The sequence below is a fragment of the Cnephaeus nilssonii genome, assembly GCF_951640355.1.
Source record: "Cnephaeus nilssonii genome assembly, chromosome: 8".
NCBI classification, from domain to species: Eukaryota; Metazoa; Chordata; class Mammalia; order Chiroptera; family Vespertilionidae; genus Cnephaeus; species Cnephaeus nilssonii.
The window spans coordinates 92,526,498-92,544,289 of record NC_137079.1 but is presented as its reverse complement, the minus strand read 5'-3'; the positions used below and the strand labels follow the sequence as shown (position 1 = coordinate 92,544,289).

The 17,792-nt window shown below is 37.0% G+C and overlaps 1 protein-coding gene and 1 pseudogene across 3 annotated transcripts in view; one reads left to right on the top strand and one right to left on the bottom strand.

Moving 5' to 3' along the window:
* The window catches only part of COG6 (component of oligomeric golgi complex 6), a 130,830-nt gene extending 114,738 nt beyond the window's left edge, over positions 1–16,092 (top strand). The window contains exon 19 of one of the 2 annotated variants that reach the window (XM_079779001.1): positions 16,048–16,092. In XM_079779001.1, the coding sequence (XP_079635127.1) occupies positions 16,048–16,063 (16 nt within the window). In that variant the 3' untranslated portion in view covers positions 16,064–16,092. Of the gene's footprint in view, positions 1–6,938; positions 11,017–16,047 lie in introns of those variants that run through there. The other variant, XM_079779000.1, reaches the window with a different exon arrangement.
* On the bottom strand, positions 15,956–16,954 carry LOC307104209 (transcription factor Spi-C-like; annotated as a pseudogene). The gene has a single exon. The product of its transcript is annotated as a transcription factor Spi-C-like (transcript).
* Positions 16,955–17,792: the final 838 nt, after the last annotated feature.

The window sequence follows — 17,792 nt, the reverse complement described above, 5'->3', positions numbered from 1 at the left end:
ACTGTTTTTCTCTTGCTGCTTTTATATTCTCTCTTTGTCTTTTACTCTTGGCATTTTAACTATGATGTGTCTTGGTGTGGTCCTCTTTGGATTTCTTTTGTTTGGGGTTCTCTGCGCTTCCTGGACTTGTAAGTCTATTTCTTTCACCAGGTGGGGGAAGTTTTCTGTCATTATTTCTTCAAATAGGTTTTCAGTATCTTGCTCTAGCTCTTCTGGCACCCCCATAATTTGGATGTTGGTACACTTGAAGTTGTCCCAGAGGCTCCTTACACTATCTTCAAATTTTTGGATTCTTTTTGCTTTTCCGGTTGGGTGTTTTTTGCTTCTTCATATTTCAAAACTTTGACTTGATTCTTGCAATCCTCTAGTCTGCTGTTGGATCTCTGTATATTATTTTTTATTTCAGTCAGTTTATGCTTAATTTCTAGTTGGTCCTTTTTCCTATCCTTGAGGGTCTCGCTAAATTTATCGGCCTTTTTTAGAAAATTATTGAAAAACCTATAACCAGTAGTTTGAACTCTATATCCAGTAGTTTGCTTTCCTTTATTTCTTTCATTTGTGACCTGTTTCTTTGTCTCCACATTTTGGCTGCTTCCCTGAGTTGATAGAGTGGCTTTGTGTGCTAGGTTTCCTATAGGGCCCAGTGGCTCAGCCTCCCCAGTTACCTGAGGTGGACATTCTTGGTGCACCCCTTTGTGGGCTGTGTGCACAGTCTTGTTGTAGTTAAGCCTTGATTGTTGTTGGAATCACTGGGAGGATTTGACCTCCAGGCCAGTTGGCTGTGAGAATCAGCTGTGTCTATGCTGGGAGAACTTCTGTGCTGGAGACACCCTTATGAGACAAGACTTGCAAAAGTCTCTGTGCTCAGCTTGGATGTGGCGGAGTCTCAGGGCAGAGCAAGCAGCAATGGCTTTCCATCAGCCCTGCCCTAAGATGCCCCTGGGTATCCGTGTCCCTTGGTAGTCGCTGCAAGCACCTCTGAGAGAAAGCCGCCCTTGAGTTTCGCCCGCTGCCAGACAGTCCAGTTTCTCCCCGAATGAGTCTGGGTTCCCAGAATCTCACCCGGAGCTGGAGTTCAGAGTAGTCGGGAGCTTTTGTCTCCCTCCCGATTGAGAAAGCCAGCTGCGTACTCAGTTGCCAGCCCTCTCCGCGCGCGCGCTTCGGTACCTCTGCCTTCTGCAGTGACTCTGAGTCTCAGTGTGCTTTTCTCTTTCCTTCTAGTTGTAGAATTTCCACTCAACCAGTCTTCCTCTGGTTCTGGATGATGTCCGTTTTGTCTTTTAGTTGTAGTTTTGAAATTGTTTTGCGAGGCAGCATTTTAGGTGTTTACCTATGCCGCCATCTTGGTTTCTCCCCAGGATATTTATTTTCTTTTCTGTTAGTTATATAGATGTTTCCATGTGTTATATCCTTTTGTTGGATTGATCCCTCTATCATAAAATGCCCTTATTTGTCTCTTATTGTACCCTTAGTTTTAAAGTCTTTTTATCTAACTATTTCTACCCCAGCCTTTTTTGTATCTATTTGCATGAGATATCTTATTTCAAGGAATACCTCTTAATAGAATTTTTTTTCCTTATTGTTCATAAAAATTAAAAATAAAGCTTTTAATTAGCAGGGGTATTTAGCATATATGGTTTTATCTGAGAACTCAGATTTTTAAAATTTCAAATCAAATGTTTGTCTTTTACTGAAGATATATTTTAACCTTATGTTTACTTTTATTGTCACATTGTTTAATAGTAGTAATATGAATTTTGTTATTAAAAAAGTTAAATGAATATAGATCTTAGTACATCATTTTAAAATGTACTTGGTGGCTTTGTAAACTGAGGAGCAGAGTGAAGAAGCCCTGTACCATCACATAAGCAACATTTAAAATTATATTATTAATTAGTTGTATTAGCTTAATTTTATTTAATTATATGTGCCTTAGCAGTATTGTTTTATTCTGTTTATTTCTCCATTGCAGATTTACAATGGTTTTTTTTTTTTTTAGCTGCATTATTCTTTACAGACATTTGTAATCTAGTTTAATGTTTTGAGTGTTTTTACTGTAGTTGATTTCTAATTTCATTTCATTCTGGTATGGGAAGATGCTTGATATAATTTCAATCTTCTTGAACTTGTAGAGACTTGTTTTGTGGTCTATCTTTGAGAATGACCCATGTGCACTTGAGAAGAATGTGTAATCTGCAGCAATGTGTGAAATGTTTTGTGTGAAATGTTTTTTAAATATTAATTAAATCCATCTGATCCAGTGTGTTATTTAGAGTCACTGTTTCCTTGTTAAGTTTTATCTGGAAGGTCTATCCAGTGAAGTCAGTGAGGTGCTACTGTCCCCTGCTATGACTGTATTGCTGTTGTTCTCTACCAACCAGAAGGTCCTCTATAAAGTTTTTTAATATACTTAGGTGCTCCTGTATTCGGTGCATATACTAGTATGTTTACCAGGGTTATATCCTCTTGTTAGATCGATCCCTTTAGAAATATGCAGTGGCCTTTGTTGTTTTGTGTAATGGCCTTCATTTTGAAGTCTATTTTGTCAGATATGAGTATTGCTATCCTAGCTTTTTTTTTGTTTACATTTGCAAGGAAAATTTTTTTCCACCCCTTCATTCTCATCCTGTGTGAGTCTTTTGTTCTGAGGTGGGATTCTTGTAGACAGCATATTTGGGTCATGTTTTTATATACATTCAGTCACCATTTGTCTTTTGATTGGAGCATTTAACACATTTACATTTAAGGTTATTATTGATAGGTACTTACTTATTGCCATTTTAATTCCTTATGCTTGTGTTTCTCTCTCTCTGTTCTCATTACAGCAGTTCCTTTAGCATTTCTGGCAGTGTTGGTTTGGTGGTGTTAAACTCCTTTACCTTTTTTTTGTGTGTGTGTCTGGGAAGCTCTTTATTTAACCATCTATTGTGAATGATAGCCTTGCTGGATATAATAATCTTGGTTTCAGATCATTGCTATTCATTACCTTGAGTATTTCATGCCATTCCCTTCTGGCCTGTAGAGTTTCTGATGAGAAATTCGCTGACAGCCTCATGGGAGCTCCTCTGTAGGTAACAAGTTGCTTTTCTTTTGCTGCCTTTAAGATTTCCTCTTTGTCTTTAATTTTTGGCATTTTAATTATGATGTGTCTGGGCATGGGCCTATTTGGGTTCTTCTTGCTTGGAACTTCGTGCATCCTGGACGTGTGTGACTTTTTCCTTCACCAGGTTAGAGAAGTTTTCTGCCATTATTTCTTCAAATACATTCTCTATCCCTTGCTCTTTTTCTTTTCCTTCTGGCTCTTCAATTATGTGAATATTGTTACACTTCATGTTGGTCCACCACTCCCTTAAGCTGTCCTCCTGTTTTTTAATTGTTTTTCCTTTTGGTTCTCTGATTGAGTGATTTTTTTTCTACCCTGTCTTCTAATTCACTGATCCTTGACTTCCCCTAATCTGTTGTGTATTCCTTCCAATGTATTCTTTATTATGCTATTTCATTCTTTCTTTATTATGCTTTTCATTCTTTATTTCCAACTGTTCTTTTTTAATAGTTGCTATATCTTTTCTCATGCTGTTGAGCATCTTTACCATCATGATTCTGAACTCTATATTGGTAAATTTCTTAACTTAATTTTGTTTAGCTCTTCTTTTAGAGAATTTTCTTGTGCTTTCATTTGGGGCTTGTTTTTTGTCTCCCCATTTTGGCTGCCTGTTTGGGTTTGTGTCTATGTATTAAGTAAATCTGCTATGATCCCAATCTCTAGTGTAGGACAGTGTCAGACACTATTTTTACTGCCCTGAGTACCCTGTTTTCAGCAATCCACAGCTTATGCCTCCCTGTGCTGGGGCTGGGTGCCTCTGGAAAGGACCAAGATGTGCACCATGGACTGCTTTTTTTAGCTTGGGGCTTAGAAGGAGATCAGGCAAAGACTCAAAGCCTCCAGAGATCCTCCTCTGCCTACAGTCTGATTGTCATCAGCATAGATTCGCCTTAGACTATCAAACCACAGGGTGGTGTTAGAGGTCTTCCAACAGGGTGTGGCAATTGCCTTTCCCCCAGGCCAAAACCATCTGCATAGCAAAGGTCCCTGGGAGAAACTGCAGCAGCATGAAGGAATGAATCAACACAGGAAACCAGGGAGGCTAACCTTCAAGCTCCAACCCTAGAGCCCCAAACCCTGTACTCTCCTCACACAGCTTCAGTCCACTCTGCCCTCCCTCTGTCAGAGGCCAAGCTGAGTGGTTGCACATGAAATTTTGTGTGTTGGCCCTTTAAGAGGGTGCCTGCATTTCCAGCCATCTCTCCCTGGCAGACAACAACCCTGCTGCTTTTCACAGCCAGGTGTTAATGTGCTTTGGGCTGGGGAGCCAAGCTGGGGATAGACCCCAGACTTCTCAGTGGGAAGCCACCACAGCTGATAAATCCCTCAGGAACCTCAGCTGGTATCTAGCCCAGCCACCCCTTTAGCATCTCCACATTTCCTACCAATCTGTATGCGATCTCCACTTTCTGTCCTTGGTTATCAGGGTTCTCTCCAACTAGTCTTCAGTTGATTTTTCAGGGTGGCTTTTCTGTATTTTAATTGTATTTCCAGTTTGGTCCTGGGAGATTGTCAGTGTAGCTTCCACTTACTTTGCCGCCATTCTTAATCTCTATATGATCCAATTTAATTTATAAATAGATATGTGCCCTGAGTTATAAGTAAACTTAAAATTTGTCATCATTTGGACTTGAAGGTAAAAATTTAAAATTTATTACTTCAAAATATTCAGTAATTCATTCTACATTTACCAGTTACCTAGATTTTCTATAATAGTATTTTTATTCATTATTGTACCTTATTCTGATTATAGACTGATGAGAAGGAATAGCCTTGTTACTTTGTGTTTTTATGTATATGTTTAAATATACACTATATTTAGATTGAGTATAGATTTTAGAGTATAAAGTGAAAGTAATAAGTGCTTTATCAGTATATATCCCCTGAAGTTTGTCCTAATTGTTTTTAAGTAAAGAGCTAAATGCTATATCTAAAATATCTTCTTTGATTTGATGCAAAATGGGTATCAAATATATCTTATATTTCACACATTAAAAAAATACCAGTTTATAGTGTTTCTCAGCTATTTCATTTTCGGAAAAAAACATTTTGCATCTTCTTGATGCACTCATTGTTAAGCTCAATCAATTATAGGAATGATCATCAATTGATAGATAAAAAATATTTTAAAGCCTCATCTAGTTAAGCAAATTTCCAAACCAGTTTCCACATTTTTTCTTCCAACAAAGGTTAGTATAACTAGTGGCATTACTCCACTCTGCTCAGAGAATTTACTCAGCGTATTTTCATTTTTTCCTACTCTCCTTTTGGAAGCTTTACCAATTTGCGGGAAATAATCAATTTGCTTTAATGCACCAAGCGTCTTACAAATATATTCTTTTGGTTATGGACATTCCAGAAACAGAGAAATTATTTCTAGCTCTGGGGATCAGAGAAGACTTTGTAGAGAATATGTTATTACTGAGAGGCATTTAAAGGTGGTTGAGAGGTAGGCATTTCAGGCAAATGAAGGGACATGAGCAAAGGAATTGAAGTCAGCAAGAACAGGCAAGAGAGGACATTCGGGAATTTCTTTGAACTGCAGAGTTACAGTAGTGATATAGAAAGTATTTTAAGGATTTTGAATGACGGGGTAAGAAATTGTGACTTCTCTGAAACCGGAAGAAGCTGTTAGAGCTCTCTGAAGGAGGGCCTGGGAAAGGAGAGCCATGATAGAAGATGCACTTTAGAGAGATTGACAGAAGTGCTTATGATAAATTTAATGCGGAAAGTACTAGAAGGGGAAAGACCAGATAGGAGCTTTCTGTGTACTCCAGGTGAGAGTTCATTAACGTCTAAACTGAGGTGATGGAACATGGCTCTGCCATTGACGGAAATAGAAAACATAGCAAAAAAAGAAAAAAAAAAGTAGGTTTTGGAGTAAAGCTTGAAAGATACATTTTAATTTAGTTATTATAAAAATCAGGAAAAAAGTGTCAGTAGTTTTCATAAAATGTTACATAAATAGAAGTAGCTGGGGATGATAAGAAATAAATGCCATGAAAACCTGGAGAGAGTTGATATATATTTAATGAGCCTAATGGTATTTTTTCCTGGCCAGATATATTTTTCAAAATATTTGCTTTAGTTTATTTAAAACTATTTCTATTATTTTTATGTGCTTATGTACAAACGTATATTTGTGACAATGCTGTGATTTGTTATAGGCAAGTGTCAGATTATTTTAGCCTGGTAATATAAACAGAGAGATGAGAAATCTAGATGTAGTTGTTGGTGTAGGAGCTACAGGCAAACCTCAGAGATATTGTGAGTTCAGTTCCAGACCACTGCAATGAAAAGAGTATCACAATAAAGTGAGTTGATTTTGCCTTCATTTTATAAAAAAATGCAACATCTATGATGCACAGTGAAGCAAAACACAATAAAACAAGGTCTGTTAGTATAAGTGAAAAGGCAGTTTATTGTAAGTTATTCTGAGATTTGAAGTATTAATCAGTTTGAATAATTGTAAGCCTCTTTCTTTAATGTGTTATCAGTTGTGTTTGCAAAATCAATACATTGATGGTGGGTCACAGTTTCTGTTTTTTGTTTATATATCAGGCACTGTTCCAGCCCAAAAGATACATAGCAGAGAAAAAAATACAGTCCCTGCCTTCCTGAAACCTACATACTAATCGGGAAAATTTAACAAAGAAATAATAAATATAAAACAATTTTTTATACCAAAACCAAGATAGGTAACTTGTAGCAGTACAATGATTTTTTATCGATATGATAATTATGAAAATGAAATGCATTGATTTAAATGTGAAGCTTTCTTACAATTCTTAGTATTTTTAAATTATGTTTTCATATTTTGTTTGTTTACCAATAGAGAGCAGATCATCAAGCAGTCTACTGAATTAGTCTGTAGAGCCTATGGTGAAGTGTATACTGCCGTGATGAACCCAGTCAATGAATACAAAGATCCAGAGAGCATTCTACACCGATCGCCGCAGCAAGTGCAGACACTTCTCTCCTGATTATATTATTTGAATGTTAGCAAAATATTGCATTCCTAGAACACTGAAGGTTTTCTTGGTATTTAGTCGGTTAATCTTTACTTTGAAATTTGATAGTTACAGTTTTCTTTGTGTCAAAAGGTTGTAAGTCCCAATAATTACTTTCTTTGGTCACAATATTGTGGAAGTAAGTAACATATGTTGACCTGAATTAGTGTTGCTCCATTTCTACTCTCTATGTAGAGATTCTCTATTATCTGCTAGCCACCTCTCCAGCTCTGCAGTTTCCCCTCTATTCTGGAATATGATTGTATGGGGAAAAAGTAGTAGATGAAGTTGGAAGGATTTTTTTTTACAAGATCAGTTTTAAATTAACTATATCTAAAAAAATAGATTTAAGAATTAGTATGAGGATATGACTTAACAAATGTCTCTTTACCTAAAGATTTGTTTGCTTTCTCATTAGTTATGTGAGTAGGTGCACTTAAACTGAGGAGCAGAAATCTACACTCAGCAAAAGTGGGGAGGGAAAGAAATAATTTAAACAGTGTGGATTCCACTCTGTGTATGCCTTGGGCTTAATTCAACCTGAAGTTTAGCACTTAGAATGAGGTTTAGGTGTGTAGGCATTCTATGCTGCGTGTAGCTCTAGTATTTAAAGATAGATATTTGTTATACAATGTGAACTCTAAATACAACCAGGTACAAATTTTGTCTGGTTTTCAAACCAAAGAAATAATGATCTACTCTAACTGTGGAAGAAAAATGCCAGAGTAGCAATTGCTAATTGACATTAATTGATATCTATCTCCATGGTGGCTGGCCCCTTACCAAGAATGATTTGGGTTCTCACTTTAGAACTCTATCTATGAGTAATACTCAAAATCACTGTGTATTTTTAAAAAATAAATTTCAGTGTTTCATGTGACCTTGCTTTGTTGGTAAGATTTTGAGAATAATTCTTATTAGCAAAATATCTTAATTTCTGGTAAATCAACCAAAAGACGTCTTGAATTATAAATTAGAAAACCAAAGCATAAGGAAAAGTTGACTAGGTTAAGATATTTTGAAAAGTAGTAAGATAAAATGAACACTTACATTAAAATATATATAACAAATTAGTATTTGCAGTACATAGCCTATTCACCTCTCTGAAATTTATAATTATTTATATTAAGTGATTATCTTGGAGCAAGAAGATTATATATCATCTCTTTTATATATTTTTAGACTTTTTCCTTCAATAACTTTGTGTGATATATAAGAGATAAAAATAAAGTATGATGTAAATCAAGAGCTTTAATTTTATATAATTTATTTTTACTGAGAAAAAAGATTGCTACCTTATCATTAGTGAATTCCTTTGTTTTCTAAGAAAAAAGCATATTTTGACCTTTTACCTAGTTTTCTGAAATAAAATACTAAACTATTTCTAGATCGGCTATCTTCAGTATTTTTATATATTTTATTAAAGTATTTTTAGAAAGTATACTAATAGAAAGGGAAGTACAGTATAGGGTCAAGTTGAGATAACCAATGGAAGGCTGATGTGAATGTGGTACCAATATGATCTTGAGAGCTAAGTCAAAATAAGAGATTAAAAGTATTAATCCATTAGTGTAACACTTTTATTTTCCATATACTTCATAGTTTGGATTTTGAACTGTTCTGATGTGGCATAAGTATAACCTTAGATAATGCATGCCAGCCTTTCCTTTAGAGAGAAATGGTATTTACCTGGCAAAAAAACTGTATTCAAACTTTGCTATTTTTTTCTCTGGGCATTTACTGGAACAACTGAAAGTTCAAGTTGAAAATTATAACCAAAATTTTAAAAATTCATGATTGGAGCTCAACAGCAGATCTATGAAGGCAGGAAAAAGAATCAGTAAACTTGAAGGTAGATCACTGAGACTGTCTAGTCTGAGGAACAGAAAGAAACAGTAATGGAAAAAAACACACAACAGAAGGAAGAGGAAGAAAGGGGCCAAAATAATATTTGAAGAAATATTGGCAGAAAACTTTCCAAATTTTATTAAAAAACATCAATATATATATTCAAAAATTCACCAAACTCCAAGTAGAATAACTCAAAGAGATACACAGATACATATCATAAGCTATCAAAAGCCAAAGAATAAGAGGGAATCTTGAAAACAACAAGAGAGTTAACCATCATGTATGAGTCTCAATAGTATTAACACCTGATTTACCATCAGAAACAATGGAGGCCAGAAGGCATTGGATGATACATTCAAAATGTTTGAAAAACAAAACTCTTAACTTAGAATTCTATATCCAGTAAAACTGCCTATGAAATTATAGGTGAAATCAAGACATTCCCAGATAAAAACTATTATACCTTTCCTATATGAATGTTAAAGGGAGTCCTTGAGGCTGAAATGAATGGATATTAGACAATAACTAGAATAAACAAAACAAAGAATAGCAAGGGAACAGAAGACTTCAGGGACACTGTAAAATATCTAGAACTACTAGTAATAGATGTCTGTAGAACACTCTACCCAACAATAGCAGAGTACACATTCTTCTCAAGTACACATGCTACATTCTCCAAGATAGATCATATTAGGCCACAATCTAATTCTCAATAAAATTTAAAAGATTAAAATTATACCAAGTATGTTCTCCTACTACAATGTCATGAAATGAGAGATCAATAGCAAAGAGAAAATTTGAGAGTGCATAAACGTATGGAAATTAAGACACTCTTAAATAGCCAGTGGGTCAAAGAGGAAATCACAAAGGAATTAGAGAAAACTTTGAGATGAATGAAAGCTTGGTGTGAAACAGCATACCGATTCTTGTAGGATGCAGCAAAAACAGTGCTCAGAAGGAAATGTGTAGCCTACATTAAAGAAAAATAAATAAGTTAACATAATCTTACACCCTAAAAAAATAGAAAGAGAAGAGCAAAAGAAGCGGAAAGAAAGAAGGAAATAATAAAATTATAACAGACATAGAGAAAATATAGAATGGAAAAATATTTTAGCAAGTGGGTGTGCTAACCATTCTGAAACACGTGTGGAGATGTGCTTGAATACAGATGTTTGAACACATCTGTATAAAAAAAGATGTTTAAAAATTTTTTCTTAACACAGCCTATTGAGAAGAGGGTTATTTTTGAGACTGTATAGCTTGGACTGACCATTATGTCATGCATACAAACAACTGTCTAAAGACACATGTAAGACGATGTTTCTAGGAGTGCTTCCTGCTCAGTCATTTTGAGAATAATATTATTTCAGTTATTGGGTGTGCTTACCATTAAGTATTGCATGTAGAAAGTTGTTTAAATATATATGTAAAAATATAGAATAGGAAAGTATTTTTTTTAAGATTTAAAAAATTGACTATCCTTTTGCTAGACTAACCAAGAAAAATCAGAGAAGACTCAAATTATTAAAATCTGGTGTGAAAGAGGAGACATTACTCTGAAAATACATAGGATAACAAAATTATGCATAATTATGTCAACAATTAGGTGATTCAGGTGAAATGGACAAATACCTATAAAACACAAACTAGACTGACTCAAGGAGAAATAGAGACTCTAAATTATAGCAAAGAGATTCCATCAGTAATCTATACACTTTGAACAACAAGAAGCTCAGGACCAGATGGTTCCACTGGTGAATTCTACAAAATGATTAAAGAATTCATAATACTAATCCTTATCAAATCTTCTAATATTAAGTCTTTCAATCCATAACAATATAATATCTTTCCATTTATTTATTCACCTCTAATTTCTTTCAATGGTGTTTTGTAGGTTTCAGTGGATAAGTATTCCACTTCCTTGCTTAAATCTATTCCTAACTATTTTATTGTTTGTGCTGCTACTGTAAATGAAATTGTTTTGTTAATAAACCCATATAGCTATTGTCAGTTGATTTTTCACAAGGCTTCCAAGACCATTAATGAGGGGGTGGGGGGGAAATAGTCATTTTAGCAAATGGCACTGAAAATTCACAAGCAAAATATTCAAGTTGGCACCTGACCAGCATGGCTCAGTGATTGAGCATTGATCTATTGTTAACCAGGAGGTCACTCTTCAATTTCTGATCAGGGCACATGCCTGGGTTGTGGGTTCAGTCCTCAGTGGGGGGTGTGCAGGAGGCAGCTGATCAATAGTGTTCTCTCATCTTTGATGTTTCTATCTCTCTCTCCCTCTCCCTTCCTCTCTGAAATCAGTGAAATTACATTTCAAAAAAATATTCAAGTTGGACCCATATGTCATACTGTATACAAAAATTAAAATGGATGAAGTATTTAAATATAAGTTTTTATAAAACAGAAGGAAACAGATGTAAATCTTTTGGTTTTGTGTTAGGCAATCAATTTTCATCTTTTATGTAATACTAGAGGCCCAGTGCATAAAATTTGTGCATGGGGGTGGTGTCCCTCAGCCCGGCCTGCACCCTCTCCAATCTGGGACCCCTTGGGGGATGTCTAACTGTGGGTTTAGGCCCGATCCCTGTCGGGCCTAAACCAACAGTTGGACATCTGTCTCACAATCTGGGACTGCTGGCTCCTAACCGCTCGCCTGCCTGCCTGATTGCCCCTAACCACTCCTGCCTGCCAGCCTGATCACCCCCTAACCGCTCCCCTCCTGGCCTGATTGATGCCTAACTACTCCCCTGCCGGCCTGATCTCGCTCCCAACTGCCCTCCCCTGCAGGCCTGATCTTGCCCCCAACTGCCCTCTCCTGGTTGCCTGATCTCGTCCCCAACTGTCCTCCCCTGCAGACCTGATCTCGCCCCTAACTGCCCTCCTCTGCAGGCCTGGTTGCACCCAACTGCCCTCCCCTGTCAGCCTGGTCCCCCCAACTCCCCTCCCCTGCCAGCCTGATCTCGCCCCCAACTGCCCTCCCCTGCCAGCCTCATCTCGCCCCCAACTGCCCTCCCCTGCCAGCCATCTTGTGGCGGCTATCTTGTGGTGGCCATCTAGTGACAGCCATCTTGTGATGACATCGCGCAACGCCACCTAGGCTTTTATTATATAGGATGAGCTTAAAATGTACACTAATAAAAGAAATATGCAAATTGACCATCGCTTCGCAACACACACCAGCCAATCAGGGGTGAGTATGCAAATTAACCCAACAAAGATGGCAGCAGCCCCGCCCCCCAGCCACTACTGTCCTCTGGGCAGCACACATGCTGTCACCAAGCGGCCAGGCAGTGCGGGACACCTGCTATGAGGGGGCTGGCAGGGGGCGGAGGGAGCTACAGGAGCGGCAGTCCTGCTGGAGTGAAGACTGAAGGCTCCAGCCAGAGCGAAGACTCCGGCCGAAGCAAAGATCGAAGGCGGTGGCCAGAGCGAAGGCCTGGGTCCCAGGTGCCAGAGGAAAACCGGTGCCAGCAGCCAGGGGAAAGAAGGCCTATTGCACGAATCTTCGTGCAATGGGCCTCTAGTAAATATATATAAGTAAAAAGCAGAGTCACATAATAATGCTAAAAACTTGACAAGTCAGTTTTCATGTTTAGTTAAATATGCGATTAAAATATAGCTAGGCCTACATATGGTTATTTGGAGTCTACAACTGTATTTAAGCACAACTAGCTTGGAAATACATATTTATATCTCCTCAGAGAGAATGTGTTTTTGCAGATAGATAATATAATTATGTATTTTTACAGATCTAAATATAAAATTACTATAAATTAGCTAAGAAGTTAATATAATAACCGTATTCATAACAGCATACTAGTCCATCAAATTCAACTAACATTAATGCCAATGAATGTTAAAAGTAAAAATTTTCCTAGCACTGATGATTTAATCAGTAAAAATAGCTGATACTAAGCTTATAAAAATGAGCTGAATTGGGAAAAATTTTTGATAGGTCCAAAGATTTTCATATGAAATACTTGTGCTTACTTTGAGGGGATATGCCATTTTTGACAAAGTGTTTTGTCATTGTGTATTTTAAACAGTGTAAGTCCAAGCCAATGCAGGATTTTCAAAATTTATAGCTTTGCTGCCAAGAAATTTATTTAAATTCTATTTCCCTCAGTGTCAAGACCTGAAATTCCAGTGGAGCAAGCATTAGATTTTGGCCTGTGCAAAATGACAAGAAACAAGAATGGTTTTTCTTGTGCAAGCCGGCATCAAAAGTTGGGTCTCCTGTGTTGAAATGCTATGAGCCTTTCTATGGGTATTATGTGTAGAATTGATAATTCAGACAAGAAAGAGCTGGCTGCTGTTTGCTAGCCATGCCTCAAATGGAATGTAAAATGGCAATGAGGACTGAACTGAAGTAGAAAAATGCATTTGCCTTAGAAGCCAAATCTTAAAAAAGAAACCAAGATTTAATTAATATTCCACAGACTTGCAATGTGTATTTAATAGCAGACCAGGAATTTTTTGCTTAAAAACTGTATTAGTTCCTTTTCGTGGAGATGTAAGCAAAGCAAGCATTTAAAGGCAAAAAGCTGTTGTTAAAAACAAAAACAGCATATCAAAGTACCCTGCCTTTATTCTGAATCTTACAAAAAGAAAATTACTTATTCACTGAGTATTAACAAGTTACTAATATAATAAATCATATAATAATAAACCATAATAGATTATGCACATACTAAAAAATGTACAAATACACTCTTATGATTTACTGAAAGATTCTCTTTGCAAGTGGTAAATCATTAAGCCATGGTGTGGCTCTTGGTAACTGCAGATCTCGGAATGGTGCAGAATTAATATTGCTCCCTACCTTCTGTGTGTGATAACTGTGGGGAATCTAGTGCAATCTCTGTCATAAATCAAATTTCCAAAGATGTGGATACATTTCTGGATCTTTTTTGCATTCTTCTCATAGATTTATTTATTCCTACACCAATAACAAATGTCTTAATTATTATAGCTTTAAAGTAAGCCTTGATATCTAGTAGGATGTTCCATTTTATTTTCATCTAGACTGCCTCAAGCATTCTTAGCTTTTTGTTATTCCACTTAGGTTTAAGTATCACTTATATTTCTCGAATAGCAATTGGCAATATGGTCAGGATGATTTTGAATCTATATCAATTTGTGTAGAATTAATTTCTTTGCAATATTAAATAATTCAGATCATTAACATGTTAAAATATTCCCTGTTAAATTAAGGTAATGGTGTCCATTATTTTTTTTATAATTTTCTCCATATAAATCTAACAAAATTTTAGTATATTTATTCCTAAGAAACTTATTATTCATGGTATAAATGGTATCTATTTTTAATTACATTTTAAAATTATTTCTTGCTGTATATAGAAATGTAATCAACTTTTATTTTATTTTTTTATTTTTTTTTATTTTGACATTTTTTTTATTGAGGTATTATATGTGTACATATCTTACTATTGCCCCCCCCACACCCATACATGCCCTTACCCCTCAGAGTTTTGCGTCCATTGTTTATGCTTATATGCATGCATACAAGTCCTTTGTTTGATTTCTTATCTCCCCCACCTTTCCCTAACTTTCCCCCTGTAATTTGAAAGTCTGTTTGTGCTTTACTGTCTCTGTATCTATCTTTTTGTTCATCAGTTTATAATGTTCTTTATTATCCATAAATGAGTGAGATCATGTGGTATTTTTCTTTCATTGACTGGCTTATTTCACTTAGCATAATGTTCTCCAATTCCATCCAGGTTGCTGCAAATGATGAGAATTCCTTCTTGTAATCGACTTTTATATATTTGTTAGATCCAAGCATTATTCTAACTAACTTATTACTTCTAATGATTTTGCTTTGGGTTTTCTGTAAAGACATTTATATTATTTGGGACTGAATAACGATTTTATTTCTTTCTTTGCTATTTGTATGCCCTTTATTTCTTTTTCTTGTCTTAATATACTGGCTAGCACCTCTAGCAAAATGTTAACTAATAGCAGTGATAATGGACACTTTTCTTAATTCCGATTTTAAAGGTAATGTTCCAAATACCTCCTCATTAAGAATTATGTTTCCTGTAGGTTTTTATTAAATTACCAGAGGGAAGTTTTTTTTATTCTTATATGCTCTTAATTATTAATTATAAATAAGTGTTAAGTTTTATTAAATGACTTTCAGAATCTTTGAGATGATCATGTGGTTTCCCTCTTTTATTTGTTGTGATAAATGACATTTACAGTTTTTCTGATGATAAACCACTCTTGTATTCCTCAGATAATCTTAAATTGATCATGTTATTTTCTCTTTTTGCATGACTCAATGGATTTAGTATTGTTTTGGTGCATTACTAGTGACTTTGCCAAATTTACTTATTAATTCTAAACATTACATGTAGAGTGTTTTGTGTGATCTTTATAGATTCAATGACAATAGTCTGTGAGCAATGACAATTTTGTTTCTTCTTTTATCCTTTTCTGGGTTTATAACTCTGTAATGTTCTATTAGTAAAACAGTAGTGTTAGACAGAAGTGGTAATAGTAGTCATTCTTATCTTTTTCCAAAATGTGGGGAAGGAGGGAAAACATTTAGGTAAGATATTTTGTAGATAAGCCTTATCAAATTCAGAAAGTTCCCTTCTGTTCCTGGTTTGTTATGATTACTTTAAATCAGAGGTGGGGAACCTTTTTTTGGTAAATGGCCATTTGGATATTTATAACATCATTCACAGGCCATACAAAATTATCAACTTAAAAATTAGCCTGCTAGATTTGGTCAAACATTTTTTTTTCTCTTTTTTTAATTTTTATTGAATTTTATTAGGGTGACATTGGTTAATAAAATAATATAATATACAATTCTATAATTTATTAGCTATACATTGTATTGTGGGTTCTGGGATTTCTTTTTTTTTTTGCCCTTCCCGCCCCTCCCGGGCCCACCCCGGGTTCTGGGATTTCTGATGTTAGGAAATCACAATATGTAAGATTATATTTAGCAATTAGGGTAATTCAGCTCATGGTAATTGGCATATGTATAGTTACAATTTGCATTCCAGCTACTTAAACTTAGATATCCTTGATCAGGTTGAACATACTATGAGTAGAAGATCTCTTTTTCCAAGAAATAAGATGGAGAGAGTCTTTGGAGAATGGCCTAATTGAATTGGTAAGTTAGTTTCCTCTGGATTTTGGTGATTTCCCCAGTTCTTTCATAATTCCTCAGTGCTCTGGTCATTTTCTGGTAAGTCATGGTCTTCTGGTTACCTTTTCTTTTGCCCCAAAGTTGGGCAAGTTTTTCTTTGTTTTTTTTTGATACAAACTAAAAGATGCCTTTGGTTTTATCTATCCACTGAATACAAGATGTCATCTCGGGATTACACAGAGATTCATGAAGGTATTCAAATAGTCGGAGCTTCTTCCTGCCTTTTCCTCCCTTTTGCTGGAGAATAGGAGGTTGTACCACCTGGTTTTCAGGGATGTTCTGCAGAGATTGATGAATATTCCCTTCAAGACAGAGGTCCACAGGACGGTTTATTACTGTTTTCCAGTTACAGACAGGTTGCTCTGGAGGCAGCATACCATAGTAGCTGGCATGTCCTCTGACATGAGAACAGTGGTTGATGAAATTCACGCAGTCTTTGCAATCTGGCGGGTACTGAAGATCACCAGTTGAATGTTGCCTCAGTACACCAAAAGCATCTTAAAATGCTTGGCCCAGCCTATCTTGTTTGACACAAGCCTGTAAACTGCTTGAAGCTGCTGCATTTGCCAAGGGTGTCAAGTTTTCTTCTTTAGCTTGAAGGTTTCTTTGCGATGGTTTCCAGGGGCTCTGATGAAACTGTGGGTGCTCCATCCACCTCTGAATGCTTTATTCTCAGCCCATCCATCTTACCTGTTCTTCAGAATCCAATCTAGCACCCACAGGTACCAGGGGGAAATCACCTACTCCTCCAAAACACGAGCCTGCGTCACCCTCTTGGTCAAATATTTGACTCTTAACAGACCAAATGATTTCGCAGGTTTTGTATGGTCTGCTGGCTGGAAATTCCCCACCTTTGCTTTAAATTATGAATGAGTATTGAATTTTATCAAAATTATTTTCTACTAGGGGCCCAGTGTGCGAAATCGCGTGAGACCCAGACCTGGCACACCGTGGGACCCAGTGTCAAGTCTTGCCGGTGCCACAGGACGCAGTGTCAAGTCCCCACCCACATGCCTGCACCCCGCCACACATGCAGCCCCACCCACTTGCATATGCCTCGCCATGCACACAGCCTGCTGGTGACCAGTCTTTGGTCGTTATAGCGTTAGGGCCACTGGGTTTTTATAACATAGATATCTATTTAGATAACCATATGGTCTCCCTCCCCCTTATTTCCTTAACTAAAGGCCCAATGCATGAAATTCGTGCATGGGGCAGGGGTCCCTCAGCTCGGCCTGCACCCTCTCCAATCTGAGATCCCTCTCGCAATCCAGAACTAGTGGCTCCTAACCGCTCACCTGCCTGCCGGCCCGATGGCCCTAACTGCTCTCCTGCCAGCCCGATGTCTATAACTGCTCTCTCCTGCCGGTCTGATCCCCCTAACTGCTCTCCCCTCCTGGCCTGATCCCCCTAACTGCCTAACTGCTCTCCCCTGCCAGCCTGATCCCCCTAATTACCCTCCCCTGCCAGCCTGATCTCCCTAACTGCCTAACTGCTCTCCCCTGCCAGCCTGATCCCCCTAATTACCCTCCCCTGCCAGCCTGATCTCCCTAACTGCTCTCCCCTGCTGGCCTGATCCCCCTAACTACCTATCTGCTCTCCACTGCCGCCTGCCCCCCCTAACTCC